We start from the raw sequence: 27,035 nt of genomic DNA, 5'->3' as shown, positions 1-27,035 counted from the left end.
ATGAAAACTGGTTATCACGTGGCTGGTAGTGTTCAAGAAGTTGAAGGTCCCTCCGAGGGTAGTGCGATGATGAAATGGTGGAAGGCGTTGTGGTGTATGAGGGTACCCTGAATGTGAAGATTTTTATGTGGAAACTCTGCAAGAATTGGCTCCCTATGAAGGCCAATCTTGTACGAAGGCACATCACGCATGATGGACTTTGCGAGCACTGCAGTATGGAACCATAATCTGATCTACACGCTTTGGTTAGATGTCAGGACTCTAAACTGTTATGGAAAGCAGCGAGTCTTAATCCTTTTAGACGGCTTAAGGGTAGATTCGATTGGATCAGTTTTTTTAGCAAGTAAAGAACCGATGAGAGTAGTGAGGACCTGGAAAGGCTTATGATTCTGGTGTGGCAGTTCGGGAATCCTCGGAATGGTTCGCTGTTTAGAGGACGGATGGTAAATCCAGTTACTATGGTGGAGTGGGTGTTGAGCTTTGCTGCAGACTTCCGTGCTGCAATGAATAAAGGTGAATATGCCTAACCGTGAACCTGTCGTACGTCCACCCTAGCCTACCCCTCCAGTGGGATGGGTGGCGGTCTTCGTGGATGCTGCGACGGACTATGCTCGGGGGAAGGTTGAAACTGGAGCTTTGGTGTGCAACAGTGACGCGAGAGTATTGTCCTCCCTCATTGCACCTGTTATGAGACCACTTTGCGGGGAATTGGAAGAAGCTCATGCAATTCTGGTAGGACTACGACACACTTTGGAGGCGGTCCAGAGGCGGGTGGCTGTGTAATCTGACAATGCAACGATGATTGCTTTTCTCGTGGATCGAGTCTCCTTTATCCGTTATCGGTAATACTATTGATGAGATTCTGCTTTTTAGTAATCTTTTGGAGAGTTGTTCTTTCTTTTATGTTTCGCGCTTGTGTAATGTCCACGCGCATATATTAGAAAAAAATGGCACTGAATTTCAATGAACCTGCTAAATGGGTGGGGTTGGTTTCACCGTATATCGTAACTGTTGTTATGGCGGACTTGCCTAATTAATGTTAGCTCAAGCATTTTGTTGTAAAAAAAAAATCAGTCATATGACTCTTTTTTTTCTATGCAGAATGGAATTTTAGTACTTTATTAATTAGTAAGCTTAAGCTTATGTGTTCTAATTAGTAAATGAAAATTTTGCAGAATTGATGATGATTTTCAAGAATTTTTCTTGCAAGTATTATTCGAGTCTATGAGTAAAGACGAGGTATGTGTTCTAATAGTTACATCAACGTTAATTTACTATAGTGTCATTGTTGATTAAGAAGCATTAAGAAATTTTGTTTATTGTCGTGTACTTAGTGACTTTAGATGATAGGTTATTTTTTCATGTTTTAAAGCGTGAGGCTATGCATTTAAACACTTTTGCGTATAAGAATCGTGCTTTACTCGGTTTTAATCTTGCTATTAATCACACTTGTAATAGTTTAGTCATATTCGTGTGGGTCATAATGGGGAATTGTATCACCCATTTAAGAATCGTGTTGATTAGGTTTTATTTGTATTATCTTTATTGTGTCATTTTTACTTACTATTCACTCGTGATAGCACTTTGAGCCTAGTTAAGAATTAATTCCTTTATCGAAATGAAAATACTCTTAAACTCATTTAGAAAATGTGTGGTATTTCGTTTTTGAATCAAATTTCCTTAGAATTTGTGTGTATTGGTATTTAACTATCAAAATTCTACACATGTGTAACTTTGATAAACACTTTAACCAGATTTCTTTCATGAAATAAAAACACTCAAAGGACTGACTACGCAAGTTTTATTTATTGTACACTTAATTTTTTTTAGACTCTTTAATCTGTTTTCTTTCATGTAATGAAAACACTCAAAGGACTGACTACACATTTTTTTATGGTACACTAAAAAAAAAAGTTGAATATTTTTTTTATGTAATGAAAACACTCAAAAGACCAACTAAAATAAACTACAAGCTATACCATTACCATTGGAACTTTCAAAATTATGATATCTATTTGGCAAGAAATTGAGCGTCTTTGCGTAGATTTCTAGTGAAAATTCAAAGGTAAAAAAAATAAAATGCATTGGAAAAGTTGGGAAAATCTTTGTTGTCCTAAAGCGGATAGGGAATGGGGTTTTGACGACTCCAACAATTCATTCAATCCGTCATCGGGAGACTGGTGTGGTGGCTGGCCAACAATCCGGATTCATTAGTAGGACATGTTCTCAAAAGGAAATACTTCCCAATATCGTCTATACTAGAAGCCCAAGTTGTTGATGGTTGTTCATATGTATGGTGCAACTTGATGTCGGGAAAGAGCTCATTGATAGAGATTGACGATGTCATATTGGAAATGGGAACTCAATAAAAATTTATGGTAATCGCTGGTTGCCTAGACCCAGAGCTTTCATAATTCAATCTCCGAGACAGCTTCCCATCGAGTCCTTGGTTAGTGCATTGCTACTCCTTAATGGTTAGTTCGTGGGACGAAAGACTAGTTCGTGCCTCTTTTTTTCGTTTGAAGCCGACACAATTCTCCAAATTCCGCGATCAGTGAGTATTAGCCCAGACTCTACTGTTTGGCACTTTGATTGCTGCGGGAATTACTCTTCAAAGCTGGATATCACATCGCCATGGAGTCAGAAATTTGTTCGTCCTCATCGGATTCCAGCCACACAGTCAATGTATGGAACACGGTGTGGAAATTCAGTCTCAATCCTAAATGTAAAATCTCATCTAGAGAGCAAATCATGACATAATTCTCGCCCGCGTGAACCTGGCCCGACATCACATCCCGACCTCTGCTAAATGTGTAGGGCTCCCGTTCTTCGACCTTGTTGGGTTGCCACCTCACATTAACTCTACATTAGTATGATATTGTCCGCTTTGGGCCTAAGTCCGCACGGTTTTGTTTTTTTTTTGGCACATTCCCAAAATGCATCATACTAATAGAATTGGTGGAACACTTACAAGGCAATTCTTGCATATTTTTCTGATGTGGGATTTGGGTTGCTACCCCAACAAAATGTTTACTTTGCATTTTCTAGTTCAACTTGAAGAATCATGCTATCCTATATTTTCCTTGAGTGATGGACGGGTGGGAATATACTCATTTTCCATCGATTGAACGTTTCGATTCCCTTTCAAGATTTCAAGATGTCTTAGACTACTTGGAGACGAAGCTGGGAAAAAAGGAGTTAAGTATCTTTTGTACTCTCACTAGTGCTTAAGATTAGTTAGTAGATCAAAGTCACTAAAGAATTTATCACAATCAATACAAATTAATGATAAATATATGATAAATGATATAAATAAAATGGTCATTGATCACAAGTATTCATTGAATGCCTGGTGACATCAGAGCGAATAGATACGTTGTAAATCTTTGAATGAATATGCATGGGATTTGATATTCAAGAGAAATAGTGAGAGGTACTTAAATCGAGATGTTTTAGTAACATCTCACAAGTATCCATTCACTAGTAGAAATTTTGGAATCAACGACAATTATTCACCGTCGTCTAAGTCTTCCACGACAATTGCCTTCCATCATTGATTTTATTATCGTGGTAAGTTACCGCGAGTGAATCATGTCTGTCGTATAAAGTTTTTTAAACGACACTTTTTTTACTGTCGTAAGGCTAAAATTGGGAAGCTATATTGACTTAATAATTTGACACTTTCAACTTCCGTGCCGGTGTTTTTTCGTCGTTGAAAGTGCTCAAAAATGATTTCGAGTCGCGACGGGTTCTAATTCTGCTATGGGGAAGGCATATTCTGTCGTGACCGAACCAATCTTACTTCGTGATGAAATACATATATGACGGATAATAACCGTCGTCGAATCATCTTGTCGCTACGAATATTTTTGCATCGCGACCAAATTTAGTATAATATGAAGAATAACCATCGTTGAAGATTCTTATATCGTCGTAACGTGATTGCCACGAAGATTCCACAACAGAATAATAGCCGTTGTTGATTGTTTAACCGTTGTCGTGAGTGGTTTTTCCCCATCGTGATGACCATGTGTGAAAATTCACGGAGATTCCACGACGGAATAATACTTTTGCGGAAGATACACCTAATATCTGTCTCGAAAGGCTTTTTCGTCGTCGCGACATATATTTAGGACGTTATTGTATGTTCCACTTCGGGAATTTGGTGTTTATATGACAAAAAAAGACCATCGTGGTTATTAATTAATAATTTTTAAAATTACCCTGTCGCGTCCGGTATTTTTATCGTCACGGCGAGATTCTACTTCATGAATTTGGTTTTCCTGAAATTTATGTTTTTTGTTTTTTTTTTGTTTTTTATGCAATAATGCTCGCTGTTTTGCGGTTGCCAAAAACGTACTAATATTAAAAAATCTCAATATCCAAACACGTATCCAAATCCATAAATCTATATTCATATCTTCCATCATTCAATATCTATATCCAATATTCATATCCAAATATTTCATAAACAAAATTGAGGACTAAAACTACATCCATCAACAAAAATAGGACTAAATCAAATGTCCTAAACTATTACGTCCATCAAACAATGAGATTCCTACTATATCCATTACCAAAAATAGGACTAAGTTTTATTTCCACAACAAAAATAAGACCAAACAATTACGTACATCAATATTCAATATCCAAAAAACACCAAATGACTTATAAGAGTATCCAAAATCAACAAATAAAGTAACATAATTCACTCATTCTTCTCTAACACTGTCAATATCAATTTGTGTATAATGTTTATTTTATTGAAGCTTTACCTTCATCAACGATATTGCATATGTACAACAACATATAATATCTGCAATTTGTGTTTCCTTATTGTTTTGTATATCCTTTTGACAAGGTAAGTGCTCCATTTTCTTTAACCTGCGCATGCTCAAGTTTGAAACTTATGCAAACCCTACAAAAAAGTATATAATATAATTTTATCATTTTTATACTTACTAAACTAATTATATTTATAAATAATTTAGATAGTTTACCTTGAGATCAAATCTTTTAAGTCGGAAGGAGGCTTTTTATGCATCTTTAACAGATCGAAGAGAATACTGTTACAAGTCCAAGGTTCAAAAATTACAGCATCCAATGCGCTTCGAAATTGTATGGAATGAGAAAACTTTGTCTTCGTATGCATTTTTTTATGGACTTGTTGATGTTGTTGCTCCGTGTGTCGATCACATCGTGGGCAATTAAAAAACTCATGCATGGAGGATCAAATTGGAATTCGTGTGCCCGTTTCAATTGCTCCACTTTGGTTTTTAGCAAGCTTAGAAAAAAAAAATTAAATTAGGCATTGTGGGTATTTAAAACAATATACACAATAATAAAATAAAATAAAAAAATAATAAATATTACCTTATGTAGACTATTACACTCGGAAGACTTATTTCTTCACACATCAAAAGCTCTGATATATCATCAAAATTTAATGAAACATCAATCGACTAAAGAGTCTTGCAAACCTTGACATTGATTATCCTCTAGAATTCTAACATTGATCGGTTGGCCTATTGGGCTAGGAATCGAAACTTCAGAAGGATGAGAGTGTACACAATCTTTTTGCTTTCAACTTCGTGAGCTTCAGCAGCACTATCAATCTTCAGGAATTGTACGGGGTTCGGACCGCGACTCTTTTTGACTGTATCGAAGGTTAACAACTTTCTAGGCCAAGCTACAAAACTCCTAACCGCGACTTCAAAGGTAGTTGCTTCAAATGTCATGTCAACGCTTATCGTACATTATCTGGACCTAATGGTAAGCCGTGAACTTCTGTGTTTCGTCTAAGAGCTAAATAAACTCGGCCACTAGCAACGCTCAGTAGATTCCTCGTTTCCGAGTCAATGAGAAAAAGAAAACATACCGCACTTTCATCGAAAGATGGCATCAAAGAAAATTGTTGAGGCGATCGATTATGGATTGACCGAGCAACTACCTTTCATGCTATTGTGTTTTTCTTGACTTATATGAGTTAAAGCATCATCATTGTCTTATTGAATAGTGGCATCAACATTATCTTCCCTGTCATTCGTCGCATGAACATTTTCTTGTAGATTTGTCGCACCATCTTCTTCGATGGAATAATGTATTTTTTCGCCCGAATCGTGGACAAGATGACCTTCGACGGAAGCACTCCGCGACTTCAACATGAGCGCTTAAAATGCACTCCAATCACTTCTTAGCTTGACAAAATCATTGTTGGAGAAAATGGGAGTAGCATAATACTTCATAGCGTAACAAACTTTGATTGTCCAGCTCGGAGCCGGCCATGATGCTCTTTGGATCCCAAAGACATCTTGAAAGATTCCGATACCCACAACCCATTTTCTTCTTTCTTTTTTAAGTCATTCTGAAAAATAAAGTGCATTATAATCTAAAAGCTCTATATGAAGATTAAAAACATAAGCAATGAACACTAACAATTTTCTTCTTAATATTTTTTTATGATGGATTCTCGTCAAAAGTTCTTGCCTCCACCCATAGATATTTCCTTGTAGGGTATTTTCCATGTTTCTCATACTGTTTAAAATAAAAAATAATAAAAATTCAACAAAATTTGGTGAAAATGATTGATTACGCCGCGACCCAAAATTTTTCGTAGCAGCGGAATAGAAACCCATAAATGCATGCTCTCGGGCGTAAAAAAAAAAATTTCCGCTATGATGTAAATAAAACCTGTCACGGCGATGTATGATTTTGTCATGACTTAAAATTATAAAGTCGCATCGAAGATGAAACAAAAAAATTGATGCTCTCGGACTTCATAGTACCCGATTTCGCCGCAACAAAAAAATTTCATGTCGCAGTAGAATCTGTAAAAATAATGCAAAAGGGTTAGAAACTTACATATTTTTTGGTCAATGCACTCAATAAAGCTTAAAATTAGTTAGAGCTTGCTGAAACCATCCTATGATCATGCACATTGTGGATGAGATTTCTCTAGAAATCTTACCTTCTCATCGGGAGAAGAGGCCGTGGGTTCAACCAAAGCCTAACACATCACAAATGGAGATGGCTAGTCAAATCTCACTGTCTACAATTGAGGATCAAATTGAAATTACCCTCTGAGGTAAATATAAGGAATTGGTTGACAAGTCTCGTATTCTACAATGAGGATCACAATGTCGTTCTTGGTCTTTCATCTTTTGTATACTAAATTTTCACTCTTTGGTACCTTTGCAACGCCGGTGAGGTAGTCATACTAATCACACAAAAATGAATATGAACGCATATTGCGATTAGTGAAGGTAGCTATGACCATTAATTAATTAGTTAGTGACTCGTGATATGATGAGAGAATTTATCAAGGTTTACATGAGAGGACGCAAATAATGGGTTTGATATGAGCTGTGATACAATGTAACGTATTGAGAGAGAGATAGAAATATGTAGAAAAAAGGAAAAAAAAATTCAACTTGTGTATTAAAAATGTAAAAATAAATCTATTCATTTACGTAGAGAGATACATGAATAACTAGATATATATAAAGAATATGAAGATATATTAACAAAGGCGGAGGGAGGTGGGGGCCAGAGTGGGCACGAGCCCGTCCTGACTTTTAATATATATATATATATATATATATATATATATATATATTTGGTATAGCATATTTAGATATCACACGTGGCACGTATCAGTGTACTACCTCTCCCAATCACTATCAACATAAATAATTGCAGTAATAACAATAATTTTATTTCTTTAAATAAATAATTAAAGGACCACTACAGCCCATTTTCACAGCCCACTTTCACAGCTCATTTTAAGTCCAAAGGAATAAAATAAATTATATATACATTAAGAGAAAACAACCGTACAACTTCTTCTCCACTCCAACTCCAAATATCTTTTGTTTCTTCTTCTTCAAAAATTCATGCGCAGCAGGCAAAAAAATCCACTTAGCAATTTTAAAAAATTCACCAATAAGTCTTGTTCACTCCAACTCCATGACTTCTCATTCTCAAGGTATCACTTAGCAATTAAAAATTTATTTTCTTATTTGTTCACTTCAATTCCCAAATAATGCAGATGATTTTTTTTATATGATTGAAGTGTTCTATTGATGATGATTTTTATTAGCTAATGTTTATAAAATATCTAAAGTTTGACTATGGTTATTGTTTAATATTTTTGGCATAGGTATTGGTAAATATTTTATGAGAAAATTAGAATCTCAATGTCAAGAAAAATGGCATATTGAAAAAAATGCAAAGGTGGACAATGATGAATTTAGTGTTAAAGCTCTTCCCACCGATCCCGGTCTTCGACTTCCTATCATCACATATCATCCCAATTTGCGCGATCGAGTTGGACGACATTATATGCTTAAAGGTCCATGTCAACCCAAAGATCATTCTTTTCCGTTTACAAATTTTGGAACAAAATCAAGACGTTTTAACCGCGATTGGTTTCTAGAGTACGAAAGTTGGTTAGAGTATAGTATTGAAAAAGATGCAGCGTATTGTATATGTTGCTATCTTTTTAGATCAAATTGTGGAGAACAATCCGGTGGTGATTCTTTTGTTGGGCTTGGATATTCAAATTGGAAGAAAAAGGAAAATTTTCAAAAGCATGTAGGAGGGATAGGCAGTGCTCATAACAATGCTTGGAAGAACTACGAGGCTTTGAAGAATCAAGATCAACATATTCAGACAATTCTCTCCAACCATACAGAGGTATCTCGTGGTGAGTATCGAACTCGCCTAAATGCATCTGTTGATTGTGCCCGCTTTCTTCTACGACAAGGTCTCGCGTTTCGTGGTCATGATGAATCTGAACATTCAGCCAATCAAGGTAACTTTCTGGAGTTGTTGAAATTTTTGTGTGCTCATAATGATGCGATAGAGAATGTCTCGTTAGACAAGGCTCCAGAAAATAATAAACTAACGTCACCGATATTCAGAAATATATTGTATCTGCTGCTGCTGCTATTACTCTTGATGTTATCATTAAAGATATTGGTGATGCACTCTTTGCCGTGTTAGTAGATGAATCTCGTGACGTTTCTATGAAGGAACAAATGGCTATAGTTTTGCGATATTTGAACAAGAATAGAGATATAATCGAACGATTTGTTGGTGTTGAACATGTTGCTAGTACCACTGCTCTCTCGTTAAAGGCAGCGATTGATAAATTGTTCTCTAAATATGGTTCGAGTATGTCAAGATTGCGTGGGCAAGGATATGATGGGGCTAGCAATATGCAAGATGAATTCAATGGCCTCAAAGCACTAATCTTGAAGCAAAATCCATCCGCTTTTTATATTCATTGCTTTGCTCATCAACTTCAGTTAGCTCTTGTCGGCGTGGCAAAGAAACAAATACATATAGCATCCTTCTTTGGTACAATTTCTATTTTACTGAACGTCTTCGGATCTTCCTCAAAGCGTTGTGACATGCTTCATGAAAAACAAGTTGTGGTGAACGATGAGGCATTGAAGAGTGGTGATATACTAAGTGGAAAAGGCTTAAATCAATCTACCACTCTTAAAAGGCCGGGTGAGACACGTTGGAGTTCTCATTATGACACTTTGATAAGTGTGATTCACATGTTTCCCTCTATCATTGATGTTCTTGAAAAGATTGTAGATGACAAATTAAGCATGGAACAAAGATGTGAAACAAATAGCCTCTTGGATACGATCCAATCATTTGAGTTTGTTTTTAGTTTGCATTTGATGAGAAAGATGTTGGGGAGCACGAACGAGTTGTCGAAGGCATTACAACGAAAAGATCAAGATATTGTAAATGCGATGAATCTTGTGAAGATAGCCAAGACACAACTTCAAAAGATGAGAAATGAAGAATGGGAGTCGTTACTTGATAATATCTATTCTTTTTGAAAAAAGTACAATATAGATATACCGAGGATGAATGATAGATTTGTTATGCGAGGTCGATCGCGGCGCAACGTGGAAGAGGTTACAAATTTGCATCACTTCAAAGTTGATATATTTTATGCCGTCATCGATATGCAACTTCGAGAGCTAAATGACCATTTTACCGAGGTGAACACGGAATTGCTTCTTTGTATAGCTGGTTTATGCCCTCGTGATTTATTCTCTTCTTTTGATAAAGGAAGATTAATATGTCTTGCTAAGCACTATCCGGAAGACTTTTCTCTAATCGACATTTTGAAACTTGACGATCAACTTGAAAATTATATTTGTGATGTTCGTTCTAGCATGGATTTTTCAAAACTAGGAGGTATTGGTGATCTCGCTAAAAACATGGTGAAGACAAAAAGAAATCAAGTGTACCCTTTGGTCTATAGGCTCTTGAACTTAGCTCTTATTCTTCCCGTTGCTACCGCTACAGTTGAGAGAGCATTTTTTGCTATGGCTATTGTGAAGAGTCAATTACGCAATCGGATGAATGATAAGTGGATGAATGAGAGTTTGATCGTATACATAGAGAAAGATATTTTTGATAAAGTTGAAAATGAAAGTATTATGCAATATTTTCAATGTATGAGTAACCGTAGATGACAATTGTAATGAATTAAATCATGATTTTTGTTGTTAGTTTCTTTGTGCCCCTTCTCAAGTGAATTTCTAGCTCCGCCACTGGATATATACATGGTAAATATCTAGTCTCAATTAGAATAATTACAATATTAATTAACTCTCTAGGGATACAAACTCAGAGCAAGTATGTGTTTTAGCCATATTTTACTAATTATAGACAAGAATAAAAAGATAAATTGCAATTATTTTATTTAAACAAATATTAATGAAAACTAAAACCGTATAGGTACATGAGTACAAATAAAATAAATAAACCGGATTAATTCAAGAAATCGGTATAGAGAAGAAAGTGGAGAACTTCGAGACTTATTTGATAATTTCTTTAACGTGTTATAGCTCACCCATCATGTGCTAAAACAACACGAGGCATTAGGGTCTTAAGATACAACAACATACGAGATGAAAGTTACACCTCATCTCAGTGTGCGCGTGTGCGGTAGACTTGGGCTTCCCTCCACTTCAAACTCTCTACGAAATTGGGTCTCCCTTAGATGCCCAAAGGCTTATACAATTTTTTCATATATAACACTACAAAGTCCACATATTTTTTACATGTGGGACTTTTTTGCAAATTCACTTTCAACCACAACATCTACATCTAATTGTATTTCACAATTTTTGGTATTATCAACACACTTTGAGCATCAAATTATCATTCATCTTAGCTTCGATTTTGACAAATAAATAATTGATCTTATACCTCTCACAACAAAAAATAAGAATCTGAAAAAAAAAATTCAGTTTCGACGTGTAGATCTCACTCAAGGGTGGAGCTACAGCAGGCCCCCCTCAAATTTTTTTTTTTTTTTACATTTTTTGCCAATTTTAAAAAAAAAATACATTCGTTTATCATGAAAATTTACACTTTTGACCTTTTTTTAAAAATTATATTTTTACCTTGAAAATCTATAAATTAGTTTCCCCCGAAACTTTTTTTTTTTTTAAATTAGCACCCTGATGCTTCTCTAGTTCCGTCCCAGAATTCTCGCTCAAATATTTTCCACAAAATGATCTATCAATATTGAATTAAATCCTCTTTAATTCGATCTATTCCAACGCTGTGCATATACAGATCAATAATTGTCATTGATTGTAAATTCCAAAACAAGCTAGATCACTTCCCATGGATCTATGATTCCAAAATAAGCTAGATCAATCACTATGGATTCCAGATCATGGTGCGTACGTGCTGCTTATACCAATCAAAACCTCGTGTTATTTATGTTCTTAATTAATCAAACTTTATAATGTAAAACTCATTAATCTAGTTGATGGGAAGTATCTAAGGACTTTTCTTTGATAGAAAGTTAGTTACGTCAGATATATTCAAGTGTATTAATTACATCATCTCTACAAGCCACATTTCTTTTTTACATCTTCCATTACTGATCTGCTGATTAATTTTCTTTTTCTTTTCTTTCTATGACTTAAAGTCAATGTTAGCGAACCCTCTTCGTTCGATCTCTTTATGTCTCTACCGTCTAAATTTTGTAACTAATATGATTTTGAATATAAGTTATAATTTTCAAACATATTTCTGAATATTTTCACTAGATTGGAAATTGAAATTAACAAAAATATATAACTACTTTAAATGAAAAAAGTTTTAATTTTTTTAATTAACGATAAATAAATAAATAAAAATCTCATAAGCTGAACTTACTATTAACAACTGATCAAGAGGACATGAGTTTCGTATGGATAATATATAAAAACGCTATACGTCAGTTATCTGATAGAACGTGCCAGCTGAGATATAGTCAACACATCATTAGTGAGACTAATGAATATCATCCATAAATTAAAGTCCCACAGTTAGTAGATAGTAGATACAGCAAAAATAAAGTGCATAGTTGACTTCTTATAGTTTATTTCTTAAATTATTCGTGCTTAGCTAGAATTTGTCTGCTCTTTTTAAAGTTATATAACGATGACTTAACCACACATCAGTGCGCTGTTTTTTTTTTTTTCATGTAACAATTAACGCACAGTAATCGATTGAAGTACTGCATCCGAATTTAGTTCGACCTATCTAGTGATATTTAATATCGTCCTATATGGCATGGTCAATTGACGCAGATGTCATACGTGGGTACAATTTTGAAGGCAATATCATTAATTAAGTGACTTCCCAGGAAGAGTTCTAATAAAATAGAATTAAAATATAACAATACAAAAGAGATTAAACAAGTAGGCTGTCTTTGTGTATATTCAATTTAATTACCGGTAGTCTTTAAATCGGCTATAGTTACATGCAAAGCTATATATCAAATTAGGAGCGTACGAATACGATCCTCCATTTAAGTTAAGTGGTAACGGCCAACCAAAATAATAAAGGAGTCGATATTGAGGAGAAATTATAAACAAAACTAGAGATTATCGAAAAATTAGTCGAATTAAGCCACTTGAAACGTTGATATTGTAATCTAGCCAACGTTTCATCCAAGTTTCTATTCTAGCAAAAAATGATGTCGTGACTTAATCATATACGAAGTTAATTACTATACTATCATCTACTAAAATTTGGTTAACAAAACTTATAGTCACGCTTGATCAGCCAAAATTTGCATTTAATACACGTGATCTACTGTTTCATTTAAAAAAAATTATTCAACATCCTTCAAATATAAATGTTATTCGTCCTATTGAATGGTTTATTTTAGTTCTATTGAATATTTTTTTGTTATCATTAATGTTGCTACTTTTACACTCATGTGATTAGGTGAATTAATCACTGTTTATTTTGTTTCCTATATTATATTCATTCTGGTTAAACATTCAAATTTGAATCAACCCGTGATGACGTTGTTGACTTTTAAAATCAATTATTATTTCTTTCATATATTATTTCATAAACGATTTTCCTTTTAAGTATTCAAATTTGAATCCAAACGTGTACATTTCCTCAAACGTTGGCTAATGTTTTTTAGTTTATTTTAATCTTATTGAATCAAATGTTGGCTACTGTTTTTTTTTTCCAAGTAATTTAAATCATACAATGATATATTAGGTATTTCATAGTCGTAAATTTCAGTAAATTGTTAGATTACAAAATTTATCAAACGTGGGCTATAAATTAAAAACCACGTTTCAAAATAGTTATGTTGCTAGTTTGCTCTTAAATTAATTATAAAATGTCAAGTTTATATATCTGAGATTTGGAAAACTTTTAGAAACATTTAGTGTGTATAAGTAAGAATAATAGCTAGAGATATATATGCTTGTTGAGGTACAAAACAATACGGAGTTTTACCGTCTACGCACTCACGGCACTTGTAAATATAGAGTTCCATTTAATTATTATAATCATATCCCCTCGGTTTAATATTTCCATATTTACAATATTATATGTGAATTGAATAAGTTGTAATCTAACGTCAAAAAACAGAGAAAAGAAAATTCAACGAGATCGGTTTGTTTGCTTATATATATTCTACAAAAAAAGGCATATTCAAGCCATTATAAGTGACCGATAGAGTAGAAAGAGAAAGTGCGTGTGAATGAGCGTGGAAAGTTGGTAATTGGTATACACAATCAACATAACAAATAGCTTGTGGCTGCAATAATTCCGCACGTACATTACATATATAGGAAAGAAGGATTAAAAATAAAGTGAAATGAGCGTTGAGAGAGAGGTGAATAGTAGAAAGACCCTTGATCTCATTAATTCCTCTCATCTGCCAACTTCATTGCTATGGACCCGTGTGCTTTAAAACCCCCTCACCCTTCACCACTCCTTCCATCTATCTATATCTCCTCTTCACTCCCAAAAACAAAACAAAATACCCAAGAAAGAAAAATATACTCAAGCCCTAAAAATAACAACACCAACAACAATGCCTCCGATATTGCCGGAGTTTTCGAGCTCGGTGAAGCTCAAGTACGTAAAGCTCGGGTACCAATACCTCGTCAACCATATCCTGACCCTCGTAATGATCCCGGTCATGGCCGTCGCGGCGCTCGAGCTTCTGCGGCTGGGTCCCGCGGAGGTGGGCGAGATGTGGCGGTCGGTGAGAGAGCTTGACCTAATCCACGTCACGTGCTCGTTGTTCGCCGTGGTGTTCGTCGCGACGATGTACTTGATGTCGAAGCCGAGGACGGTGTTCCTTGTGGACTACGCTTGCTTCAAGCCCCCCGTGACGTGCCGTGTCCCGTTCTCGACCTTCATGGAACACTCTCGGCTCATCCTCAAGGACAAGCCGAAGAGCGTCGAGTTTCAGATGAGAATCCTCGAGCGCTCGGGGCTCGGGGAAGAGACGTGTTTACCCCCGGCCATCCACTACATCCCACCCACCCCCACCATGGAGGCCGCGAGGGGCGAGGCCGAGCTCGTAATTTTCTCGGCCGTCGACTCGCTCCTCGCCAAGACCGGGCTGAGCCCTAAAGACATCGACATCCTAATCGTCAATTGTAGCCTCTTCTCTCCGACTCCTTCGCTGTCCGCGATGGTGATCAACAAGTACAAGCTGAGGAGCAACATCAAGAGCTTTAACCTCTCCGGGATGGGGTGTAGCGCGGGGGTGATCGCGGTGGATCTCGCCCGCGACCTCCTCCAAGTCCACCCGAACTCGAACGCGGTCGTGGTCAGCACCGAGATCATCACGCCGAACTACTACCAAGGGAACGAGCGAGCCATGCTTCTCCCGAACTGCCTGTTCCGAATGGGCGGCGCGGCGATTCTCCTCTCAAACCGCAAGAAGGACCGCCGGCGAGCCAAGTACCGGCTCGTCCACGTCGTGCGGACCCACAAAGGAGCCGACGACAAGGCGTACCGCTGCGTCTTCGAGGAGGAAGACCGGGACGGGAACGTCGGGATTTCCCTCTCGAAAGACCTCATGGCGATCGCCGGGGAAGCGCTCAAGTCGAACATCACGACGATCGGGCCTCTGGTCCTCCCGGCGTCGGAGCAGCTTCTGTTCCTGGCGACGCTCATCGGTCGGAAGATCTTCAACCCGAAGTGGAAACCCTACATCCCGGACTTCAAGCAGGCCTTCGATCACTTCTGTATCCACGCCGGAGGGAGAGCGGTGATCGACGAGCTTCAGAAGAATCTGCAGCTCTCGGCGGAGCACTGCGAGGCCTCGAGGATGACTCTGCACCGGTTCGGGAACACGTCGTCGTCGTCGCTGTGGTACGAGCTGGCTTACATCGAAGCCAAGGGAAGGATGAAGAAAGGCGATCGGGTTTGGCAGATCGCTTTCGGGAGCGGATTTAAGTGCAACTCCGCTGTGTGGAAGTGTAACCGCTCTGTCAAAAAGTCCTCCGGCGGAGAAGAAACTCCCTGGGCTGACTGTATCGATCGGTACCCGGTTCATATCCCCGAGATCGTCAAGCTCTAGATAACACTATTCGCTTCATTATCAATCAATATGTATCTACTCTCTCTCTCTCTCTCTCTCTCTCTCTCTCTCTCTCTCTATATCTGATCGTTTTTTTTTTTTTATGTGTATTCGTTTTTTTTTTCTTTTTTTGGGGACCTTACACAGTGATCCGGTAAATGTTAAAATAGAAACACACTGCTAGTAGTATTTCCATGCCACTGTCAATAGATATATTGAAAGAAAGGAGAAAAACAAGTTATATAAGTGCGTTGATTTCTCATGTTAAAAACAAAAAATGTTATATCTACATCAGGGTTTACATTTTCGATATTGTTTCTTTGATGTTTGTTCTTCTGATGTAAAGCTAACATTGGGATTTGGGAAACTCACGGCAGCATGTTATGTCCTTTTGTAGATGTGCATTTATTGTAAAATTTGTTCTTAATGAAAACTTTGGTCTTTTAAGAAATTGGATGCGTGTATACTCGATAGAGAAGTTCCTTTTAATGTGGTAATAAAAAAGTCTTCCATGAAAGGGAAAACATCAACTACTTGTTATATTATTGTTGGCATTTGGATGAAACTCTTCCCGATTAAATGCTGATTTAATTGTTTCACTCCCTGTGAATTTTGTATTATATATATATATATATATATATATGTCTGTATGTGGCATGAGGCCTGTCTGAAATCAATTGAATTAGGTTTTTTTTTTTTTTTTTTTTTTTTTTTTTTTTTTTTTTGACGAATGTGACTAAGATCTCACAGGCGTTAAAATTAAACATCTAATTTATTAGGATTTATTATTCTAGACACTCACACTTGTTTATTGCATTTGCATGCAATTCACATGCAACATTTTTTTAGCGTTGTTACATGGATGGGCATATTCAATATTTCTTATATATAATGGGACTTCTTGTTAAGTTGGCTGTTGCTTTTAGTGACATTTAGATGCAATATCACATGCAATACGTTTCTAATTTGTTACATTTAGATGTCTTTTCCAGTTTATGCTTCGTGTGATTGACGGTGCATAGCAGTCAATACTGATATAAATGTAGTTTATCGGTCAAATATTCACTACACCAAGTCTCATGGGTTGGTATTAGTAAGCTTTAATTTCCAATGACAATATTATTATTATTATTATTATTTTCTTAAATAATTTCAATCATAAATGAATATCTCATATGATGGATTATATTAGACATTTAAACATGTATTTAAAAAGAATAAGCCATGATATTGGTTGACCCTTTGAAACCGCGGTTCACTGCAACTATGATACACGTGTGTGTGTATATATATATCAAATATCAACTCATATATATTTTACTTTATTTTATTTTTTTAATCATTCATTCTGAAATTCCTACGATTTACGATCAAATCTGTTTTAATATATATATCAAATATCAACTCATATTATTTTTTTAATCATATATATTAAAATCTGTTTCACCTATATAATTGTATAATATCTACGGATGTTCAGTACTCCTAACTTTTATATAGCAGTAAGAAACTCAATTTAGAAAACTTATGTTATAAAAGAATTTTTTTTCGGCTGTAGCTCTCTCCATCCGCTAATTTATTTCTCTACACCTATATATATATTCAGTTGGGAATGGCCATATTTTACTCGAAGGTCATGCTCACTCGATGACAAATAGGGCTCACAGTCACAGATCAGGACAACTATATAATAAAAGTTAGTGACTTTTTTTTATAACTAATTGTTTCACGTCTCCATAAATACTGGTCCCCCTTGTTACCAGCTAACCATATGATATATTGATATAACAACATTAACTTCTTCTTTTGATTGTAAGATATGCGTTATGCTTTCGAGCCTCAAATTTTATGGATGCATATCGCCAATTCTATCAAAGTTGACTAAACCACAAAATAAGCCCTAAACAGTTTTTGCTGTCAACAACTTGATATTATGAACATTTAGAAAGTAGGCGCGACTGCAATTAAATATGAAAAAAAAAATGGCGATGATAAGTACTTTTATAGGTGACTTGTTTGTCTTAAAATAAATAGAACTAAATGTGATTTAACATTTCCAAAATAAAATATATGATTTGCCATATATATATCAAAATGTGAACTTAAGTCAAGTTAGTCTAATGTGAACTTAAGTCAAGTTAGTCTAATGTTTTGCTTAATATAGGTTTGTAAGTAATCTTCTTTTATTATTATTATGATTTTATATTTCATTTAATAGTAATCTTTAAAAAAATCAAAATTATACACCTAAAGGTAATTATTATATTACTTTTATGTGGCAGCATTCTGTTGCGAATAAATCACACACGCAAGCGAACATATCGTCCAAATAATATAAATTTGTAAGTAAGGATGTCGAACCCACGAGAACTAGCAATTTGAACAATTTACTCTAACTTGAATGAGAATTGATTCCAAAGTATGGTAAGAAAAGGCTACGATTAAACTAAAAATAAATAAATAAAAAAGAAACAATAAATCAAACCAATTTAAATAATAAGAAAAGAAGGGTCACGATTTCACCACGAACCGACTACGTTAACTAGCCCATATATTGTCTATTGTTGCCTCGTTCCTATTTTACAAATCTCACTCTTTCTAACATATTCACTAGCCTCTCTCAAGGTTTTAGCAAACCTATGCAATTGAGGATTGTTATCCTCTCAGCGTCTAATCCTATTAGAACAATTACACGCATTAAAAACAAGAGTTCAAACGATTGCACTCTCGCCTGGAGTTTTCTACTAACCTAGGTCGATCATGAAGATTATAGCAAAAGTACGATAATTTACTCTCTCTCTCTCTCTCTCTCTCTCTCTCTCTGTCTCTCTCTCTCGCTCTCTCTCTCTCTCTCTCCTAAACAATAATTAAAAAAGTAACTAATCAATGAAGTAACATTAAGCATGCCTAATAATCAAGCAAAAATCTTCGGAAACGAGCAATAGAGAAATATTACAGAATCATCAACACGTTCACATCCGTTCAGACTACATCGCAATCCCATAAAAATCTAGCCGCTTAAAGAGTTCATAAACAAAACTAGAAACAAAATAATAATTAAAAGCAAAAGAATCAATATTGAAAAGAAAAATGAACTCATATTAAATAAATTGAGGTTCAACAGTAAATTAAAGTAACAAAAGAACTAAAAGAGAATAAGAAAGAAGAACGAATGAATTAAGAGAAGAAGAACTCATCGGGTTGTCAATTCCATTGAAGAACACTTTTTTTCCTCTTCCAAAAGCTCTAAAAACCAAGCCAAACACTAATGAAAAACTAAAAGGAAGGGAAAGATATGTTTTTGAGGTTACAAAGTTGAAGATATAGGTCAAGGAGCTTTCGGAGCAATATGAGCCTTTGGATTAGATCCAAAGGCCCAAAAACGCTAAAAATCGAGAAACAAATTAAGCTGATCTTGGCTTCAGCGCGTCGCAAGGAGTCAGGGAGGCACGCCCTGGCAAAAATGTGACGGAGGCTTCGGAAATTGCTTCAGGGCGGCGCGCTAGTGCATAGTTTTTACCGTAATCTGCTTCTGGAGGTTCGCCACGGCGCGGTGACCTCAAAAAATGATTTTTTCCATTGTGGAAATGTCTTCGTCTTGACTTGTTTTGACCTCCAATTTCTTTTAAATACCTCCAAAACTTGAACCGTTGCTTATCCTCAAGCAACAAACAAAACTAGATAATAAAAATAAACACAGTAAATAAGTTACACAAAAAACGAATGGTGATTACAAAATTAGCAATGGTGTCAAGTGTTAGTTAAATGCCTCAATTTACAAAATTTTCTGAATCCGAGTCAATTTTCATATGAAACAAAAAAAAAAGATTAACTAAGTAGCATTTGCAACACGTTCCCAATCAAAAATTCCAGTGTGTGAAATGTGTCTCGAAAGAGAGAGAGAGGTCAAATCGAAAGTTCGTTCACGCCCTCTAATGTCTAATGCTCAAATAATAAATGAAATACGTGACTCGAACACCATAATACTTTTCGCCGCTCACTCTCCACTAGTGCAAGATACTTACGGAGAAAATCAATACGGCTTTTTCGGCTTGTAATGTTAGGCTATAGTCAACGGTAGGATAGAATAAAAATGTGGCTCAAACGTCGACCTAGCAACTCAATCTCACCAAAACTCACCAAACTTCGACTAAGCATCGATCTAGTCTCTAAACCTAATATCACTGAACACCACGCCAAAAACTAAAAACAAATAAACAATAAAATAAAACACAGAAATTAAACACGTTTTTTTCTTTTCCATTTTTTTTTCTTTTCAAAACAATAAAAACAAACAATCACCGGTGTGGTGTCTAATAAAATATGAAACACGTAGAGACATTTGAACAACATCACATAAAATTGAAAACATTCAATCAAAATATCGCTAAGTTAACGGTGTTCTTTGTGGGAATTCAAAATCATCGACTCGGCTTTTTCTGACTTAGTATTGAGGAGGGAAAACTTTTGGCTTTTTCTGAAAATGGTGCTCAAGGATAGTAGTACATGTTGGCTTTTTGGTGCTAATCGGTCGAAGTAAAGGCCTATATCATTTTTCCTAGGTTCGTGTCAGATCATTTCACCTCGAAGAGGGCTAGAGCGGTTTTTAGTGTTCGTGCGCTAAAAGACATTTAAAACGACATCGAACTCCTAAGAGACTACTCAAAACTTCAAGACGGACGTGTGTGCATAAAAGGAAAAAATCAACCAAAACTGTGCCACTCAAACCACTAGTCAATTACAATATTGAAGCACAAAAAATTTTAAATGACTCAAACCCGGAATTCTTTGACAATAAACATGGTATCATTGGCACTCACATGAGAAAATACCTAACACTACTACTAACAAGCAATCACCAAACAAAATTAAGAAAAATAAAAATAAATAAATAGAACAACCTAATTTAACAAGAATCTCCCACAAAGTAGTTCATCCCTTCCAAACTTAATATCTACAATGTCCTCAATGTAGAGCCATAAAAACACGGGAGAAAGAAACCTTACCTCGCGGGGGTGGTAGAACACCCTTACTCGTTGCGGCCGCGCTCGGGTAATGATTTTTCTTTTTCATTCCAGCACTCTTGATCGCCCTTCTTCTTCCACCTCTCTATGAATGGTGTTGGCCACTTTCATCCCCATGGTTTGAATGGAGACTTCAGCGTCGCACCGGACCCTTGCTCGCGCCTTTCTCGGGTTTGTCAGAAGGATCACGTGGTGATGGTGGGACTGCGAAGTCACAACTTCGTCCATCTCAAGGACTTAGACCTCTTCCTTCTCTTTTGCGCACTTTCGGGCTTTGTAGATCCCGAACGTCTCTTCCTCGTTCTTTACTCGCGTCTTCAGATCGCCTTTTTGCATGTCAATGCGAGCACCACATGTGACTAAGAAAGCCCTTACCGATAGTATAGAGATGTCGCAGTCCTCGTCCATGTCGATGATTTAGAAATCGGCCGCTAAAAGAACTCATAAACAAAACTAAAAACAAAATAATAATTAAAAACAAAAGAATCAACATTGAGAAGAACAATAAACTCATATAAAATAAATGAAGGTTTAAAGCAACAAAATAAATAAAAGTGAAAAATAAAGAAGAACAAATGAATTCGGTGCAAATCGAAGAACTATCATCAGATTATCAATTTCGTCGAAGAACGCCTTTTTTAAATGAGCTAATTTTTTATAAAAAAAAATGGCACCTAATAAGTATAGTCGTCAAGACGAGCTTGATCAAAATCTCACGAGAAGTAACGTGGTAATCATAGACTCGTTTTGTAAAATCATTTACAGCCAATTTTACCGAAACACATGCATGATCTCGAATCATAAAATAAAATAAAATAAAAATAAAACGAAACATAGTTAGAATATGAATGTTATGATCTATCTAAGCCAAGTTACAATTACTAGCATTTATTTTCAAAGGCTGATTCAATGCCCACGCCGATTTGGCACCACATCACCGGGCTATTTACATAACTTTTTAGCCACAAATTATGAAATCCATTTAATTTATTTATGTTTTCTTTGGAAGCCATAAATGTGCATTGCTAGCATTAGTTCATGGCTCCCATGTGCTCCGCAACATGAAAGAGACAATAGCAGCTCTCTTTATTACAAAGGCAACAATTACAACTAATTAGCTCATCAAATGGGAAGCCATTTTTCATAGCCAGCATTATATATATAGACGCGCACACAGATATATAGAGAGAGGGGGAAAGAGAGAACTTGTACATAGTATATCTACCTATACATGTATTATAAGTATAAATTAGGTTTTACTGTTCATAAGAAAGCCCAATAACAATCATATATGTGTAATTTTATGCGCCTACGTATATAATAAAAATCTGAGATATGTACTCTATAGATATAACATAACCAATGAAAATATATAATAACATAAACAAATTTAATTTGTCCAGCCAAACAATCCACATCCTTGCTATTGCCCAACAACATGTAAACTTATTTTATTATAAAACATTCAAATATAAATCATATTACTTTTTATACAGTATTATTAATATGATCGTTATTTTTATAATTTTTTTACATATAAATATATGTAATAAATCATAGTTTATAGTACCATTGGTCATTGGCTATTTTGGTTTGATACTCATATGGTCAATTTTATAAAATATTATATCTTTAAAAAAAAAAGAAAAATTATACAAAATACTCATTTGAAACTTATTGATTATCAAAATAGTCAAAGTTTTAACTTTTCAGTAAAGTAGCCAAATTTACGTTTTCCAAATTTTTTTTACAACCAGGATTAAAATTTTTGAAACCAGATTGCTGCACATTTTTGTTATTTCACTAAATTAAGACAAACCTTAGCTATTTTGCAAAGTGAAATTTGTTGTAACTAGCCAAGTTTGTCATTCTTATTGGGGGAATAACCCAAGTTTCATTTTATTAAGCAAATAACACATATTTTCGGCTCAGACCATAATGCCCTTGGCAAATTCGCGAATTGGTTAATTTAATTAACCTACTGGAGTGAATTAGGTTAATTAATTAACTTATTGGTTGAATATTAGTTTAGGTTCTGATTTTTTGTGAGTAAAGTTAATTTACTAAATGATTTAATTCGGAATTAGGTTAATTAATTGAATGCTTTGAATATCTTGAATATCAATTGACTTAAGTTATGATTTTTGTAAATTTTTTGTGCATTTCAAATCATTCACGAACCAGTTAATTAATTAACCGAACTCACTCCAGTAGGTTAATTAAATTAAACGATTCGCGAATTTACAAAGTGCCTCTCCTCAATCCCCTCCATCGCCGCCGATTTCCTCTCCGCCGCCGATTCCTCTGAATTCAGAATTAGGTTAATTAATTGAATGCTTTGAATATCAATTGACTTAAGTTATGATTTTTGTAATTTTTTTTGTGAATTTCAAATCATTCACGAATCAGTTAATTAATTAACCTAACTCACTCCAGTAGGTTAATTAAATTAACCGATTCGCGAATGTACAAAGTGTCTCTCCTCAATCCCCTCCATCGCCGCCGATTTCCTTTCCGCCGCCGGCCCCTTCCTCTGCGCCGCCTGCGTCGACCCCTCCCACTTCCACGCCCACAACCGCCGCCACGCCCTCCTCGTCCTCGTCCTCTGCGCCGTCCGATGCACGAATGATGCAGACGACCGTGATGGCGAGCATGTACATCATCGTCGGCATCGCTGAGAGAGAGAGAACATCGCTGAAATCGTTGCGAAAAAGAGACGAATCGGCGTCGTTTTGGTTTGGAAAACAAGAATTACTCACATTTCTGTTCTCGTGATTCAAACCCTAGCTCTCTGTAATTGCCGATGATGACGATGAGATTTTTTTGTTTGTTTTGTTATTTCTAGGCTTTCATTTTCGCTCTCCCGTCCCCAATTCCGCTGCCGCTTCTCCGCTGGAGCTTCTCGACCTCGAAGATCGCCTAGATCTGGAGAGTAATCGGCGTCGCTGTTCTTGAGAATCTTCGGGGTAATTTTGAGGCATCTGATTGTTTTGAGGTTTAAATATAAGGGTAGTTTTGGAAACTGAAATATAATTTGGCTATTCTCTTAATTAATTCAAACTTTGGCTATTTTTTTTAATAAAGATATGTTAATTGGGCTAATAAGCTAATTCACCTTTTTGCAAATTCATAACTTTAAATTGGTTATTTAGTTACATCACCCTAAAAAAAACGCAGCAACGTGCAATATATATATATATATATATATATATATATATATATATATATATATATATTATATTCAGATTCAAACTAAGGCAATGTCTTCCGTAAATTTTTTCACTAATATAAATCGATTTGAGGGTTCAAAAGATTATAATTACTCATGACTTTCTTATGTAATTTTCTCTCAATTTTTTTTTTTCATTTTTACGGTGTACTTGTGCAGTACTACTATTATTTATCTTATAATAAAATAAAATATCCTCGGCAATTCGCGGGATCTATATATATATATATATATATATATATATATATATATATATACGCAACGAGAGGACTAAAATATTGATCAACCATTTATTGCCGTCAGGTTTTTTCTGTCTCGGTCATTGATAATAGAAGTCGACAATATACGGTTCTAGAATTAGGGTGATTTCTGCTGCCTTCTCTCAGCTACTTGCTTTGTTCCACGTCATCAATGGTACTTTGGACTAATCACCGTTTCTGAATTATTGATTTTGCTATAATACATCAAGCTCATTATCAAGGGAGCAAGTTTTTGTTTTGTTTTTCTTCCTCTAGAACGAAAAAAAAAAAAACAAAAAAATCATCACTACAAAAACAATAAAACAAAAGGATTATCAAGGGACAGTAGTTTGGTTAGCCGTACTGTCAACGAATTTATGGATCTTAGAATTGCAATAAATGTATCGAACAAGTGTAAATTATATGAAAGGTTTATAAAGGATCATCATGAGTGTGTTAATCCTATTGGCATACTTGCGAGAAGCTTTACGATTAGGAAACGTACGTGTCAATTAATTTATCAATTTCGATAGACTCGTTACTATCTGTAAACATAATAAAACTAAATCATAAATAGAGACGTGTTTTCTTGTGGTCTGGAGATCGTACTATGTCGCCATTTGTGCGATTGTGGGGTTCCTATTACATATAGAGTGGTTGAGCAGAAAGTAACTCGTAAGGCTCGCAGTACAATCAAAATCAGAGTCCTCGTGACAGAAATTATAATTGTTGATTGAGGGATTAGCCATAAAGTCACGTACAGTGATTCTAATTTCCAAGTATATGTTGAATATCGACCTACACCGCAAAATCTTTCATAATACCTTATCAGTTATCACCAAACAATAAATGTCAAAGTATTAGAAAGCCATTCTATCACCTCCTCGCTCTATGTCACTTGCCACATTGACAAATGTTTATCGACTCAATCGAAGGTCTTTCAGAGACTCGTGTTGTCGACATGAGTCAACGCTCAACATATTTCATTTTTAACAATCCGAATTTATTTATATAAACTTTCGTCGACGCAATCTCAAGAATCTAAAGCTTCAAGAAAATAAATTACCGACCATGTGGTGTGTGCATGAAATTTAAAGAAAGGCAGCACACTAACAAACACCAAGCTCTAATACTAATTTTTAGACGATTTGTGTTCGAAAACTTGCGGATTACGAAGAATATACTTGCGCAAAGATATATATATATATATATATATATATATATATATATATATATATATATATGCTCGAGATTCCAAATACAGTACTATGGAAGCTGGATTTCCCATTAATGGACATCTTCCATCGTGGAATCCACTATGTAAAAAGTTACTTTAAGGATTGAAAATTTCCGTCATAAAAACGTTAAATTGATAACTCTTTTTTTTTTTTAGCAGAAGCACTATCGGGTCTGGATTACATGATATATTAGTAATGCAAAACGTAAGTGGAACTATCGGCCAAAATTACATAATAGGTGTAAACGGACTTACTTGCACACACATAAATTGTTGCATCCAGGTTTCCTTGACGGAAAATGATTCAATCATAGAAATAAATCCACTACTAGAATTTGGGCTTGGAGAATAGTTAAAAACATTGCCTAAGGTTTGGACAACAATTTTGTTTTTGTCGTTTAAGCCCATGTTAAATCTTCAACTAACTTTAATTAAAATTGGCCTCGTCCAAAATATGGGTTCTACCGCGGCGGACACAATTCCCGCCACAGTAAAAATCACTTGGACGACATTTATAAGCCTATCATCTAAGTGTTCTAATTTTTTTAATAACCCTTGCATCAGCGGCAAACATTTTCACTGCTAAAAACATCCCATGACAATAGTAAATATAGTACAATGTATATCTCGCCGCAAATCAATATTAACACGCCACGACGGGATGTATAAATTGGACAGCGAACTTAAAAACCGTTGTCAAAGATTTAAGTTTGTTATCATAAAATAAAATGTTGCCTCAACGGAAAATGTGTTGCTGCAGCGATATTTGTTGGTTTTATTTATGTATTTACTGTTTTTAAAGCTCTACTTTGCACAACAATCTTTTAACCATCGCACATAGTGCGTTTTGACAAAAAAAAACACATCTCAATTTAATATGAGAAACTATCAACGGTATCCCCTCTGTTTAATTAAAATGCGCGATTTATACCCTCAGTTTTTAGAAATATTGGATATATTCCTTCAGTTTAATATAAATGATAAATATATATTTCCTAAAAATTATGTTATATTTAAAATACCACCATTTTCGTTTATTTTTTACAAAAAATAATTTGAATTCTCCAAAATACTCTTAATAGAATAAATATTTATTTATTGTTTTTATTAATAAAAAAAATCAAAACTTCTCTTTAAAAAATAAAAATCCTTAATTTTTTATAAAGAAAGTTTTTAATTTAACTTTTTTATATATTAAATGGAAAATAAAAAAGTTATTTCATTAAGGGTAATGTGCGGAATTCAAAAAAAAATTTGTAAAAAATAAACGAAAATGATGATATTTGTAATATATTGTATTTTTATGAGAGATATAAGTCATTTATGTTAAACTGTATGAATATGTTTGATATAAGTCATTTAATTTTCAGATATAATGTTTGATATAAAAGTATAATATAATGTTTTGATATAAGTCATTTAT

The 27,035-nt window shown here is 35.1% G+C and overlaps 1 protein-coding gene and 2 pseudogenes across 1 annotated transcript; all 3 read left to right on the top strand.

Annotated features, from left to right (window-relative positions):
- LOC149401938 (uncharacterized) lies at positions 1-9,035 on the top strand (annotated as a pseudogene).
- A 3-nt stretch (positions 9,036-9,038) lies between these two features.
- On the top strand, positions 9,039-10,505 carry LOC149401937 (uncharacterized; annotated as a pseudogene).
- A 3,701-nt stretch (positions 10,506-14,206) lies between these two features.
- Positions 14,207-16,334, top strand: LOC149401936 (3-ketoacyl-CoA synthase 6-like). The gene has a single exon (XM_089608997.1). It carries the CDS (start codon positions 14,381-14,383, stop codon positions 15,881-15,883), a length of 1,503 nt encoding a protein of 500 aa, XP_089465123.1. The 5' UTR covers positions 14,207-14,380; the 3' UTR covers positions 15,884-16,334.
- The last annotated feature ends 10,701 nt before the right edge of the window (positions 16,335-27,035 follow it).

Source organism: Urtica dioica, chromosome 3, assembly GCF_054948205.1.
Source record: "Urtica dioica subsp. dioica isolate 48M chromosome 3, U.dioica_male_clone48M_v1_H2, whole genome shotgun sequence".
Lineage (NCBI taxonomy): Eukaryota > Viridiplantae > Streptophyta > Magnoliopsida > Rosales > Urticaceae > Urtica > Urtica dioica.
This window is presented reverse-complemented; position numbering and strand designations above follow the sequence as displayed.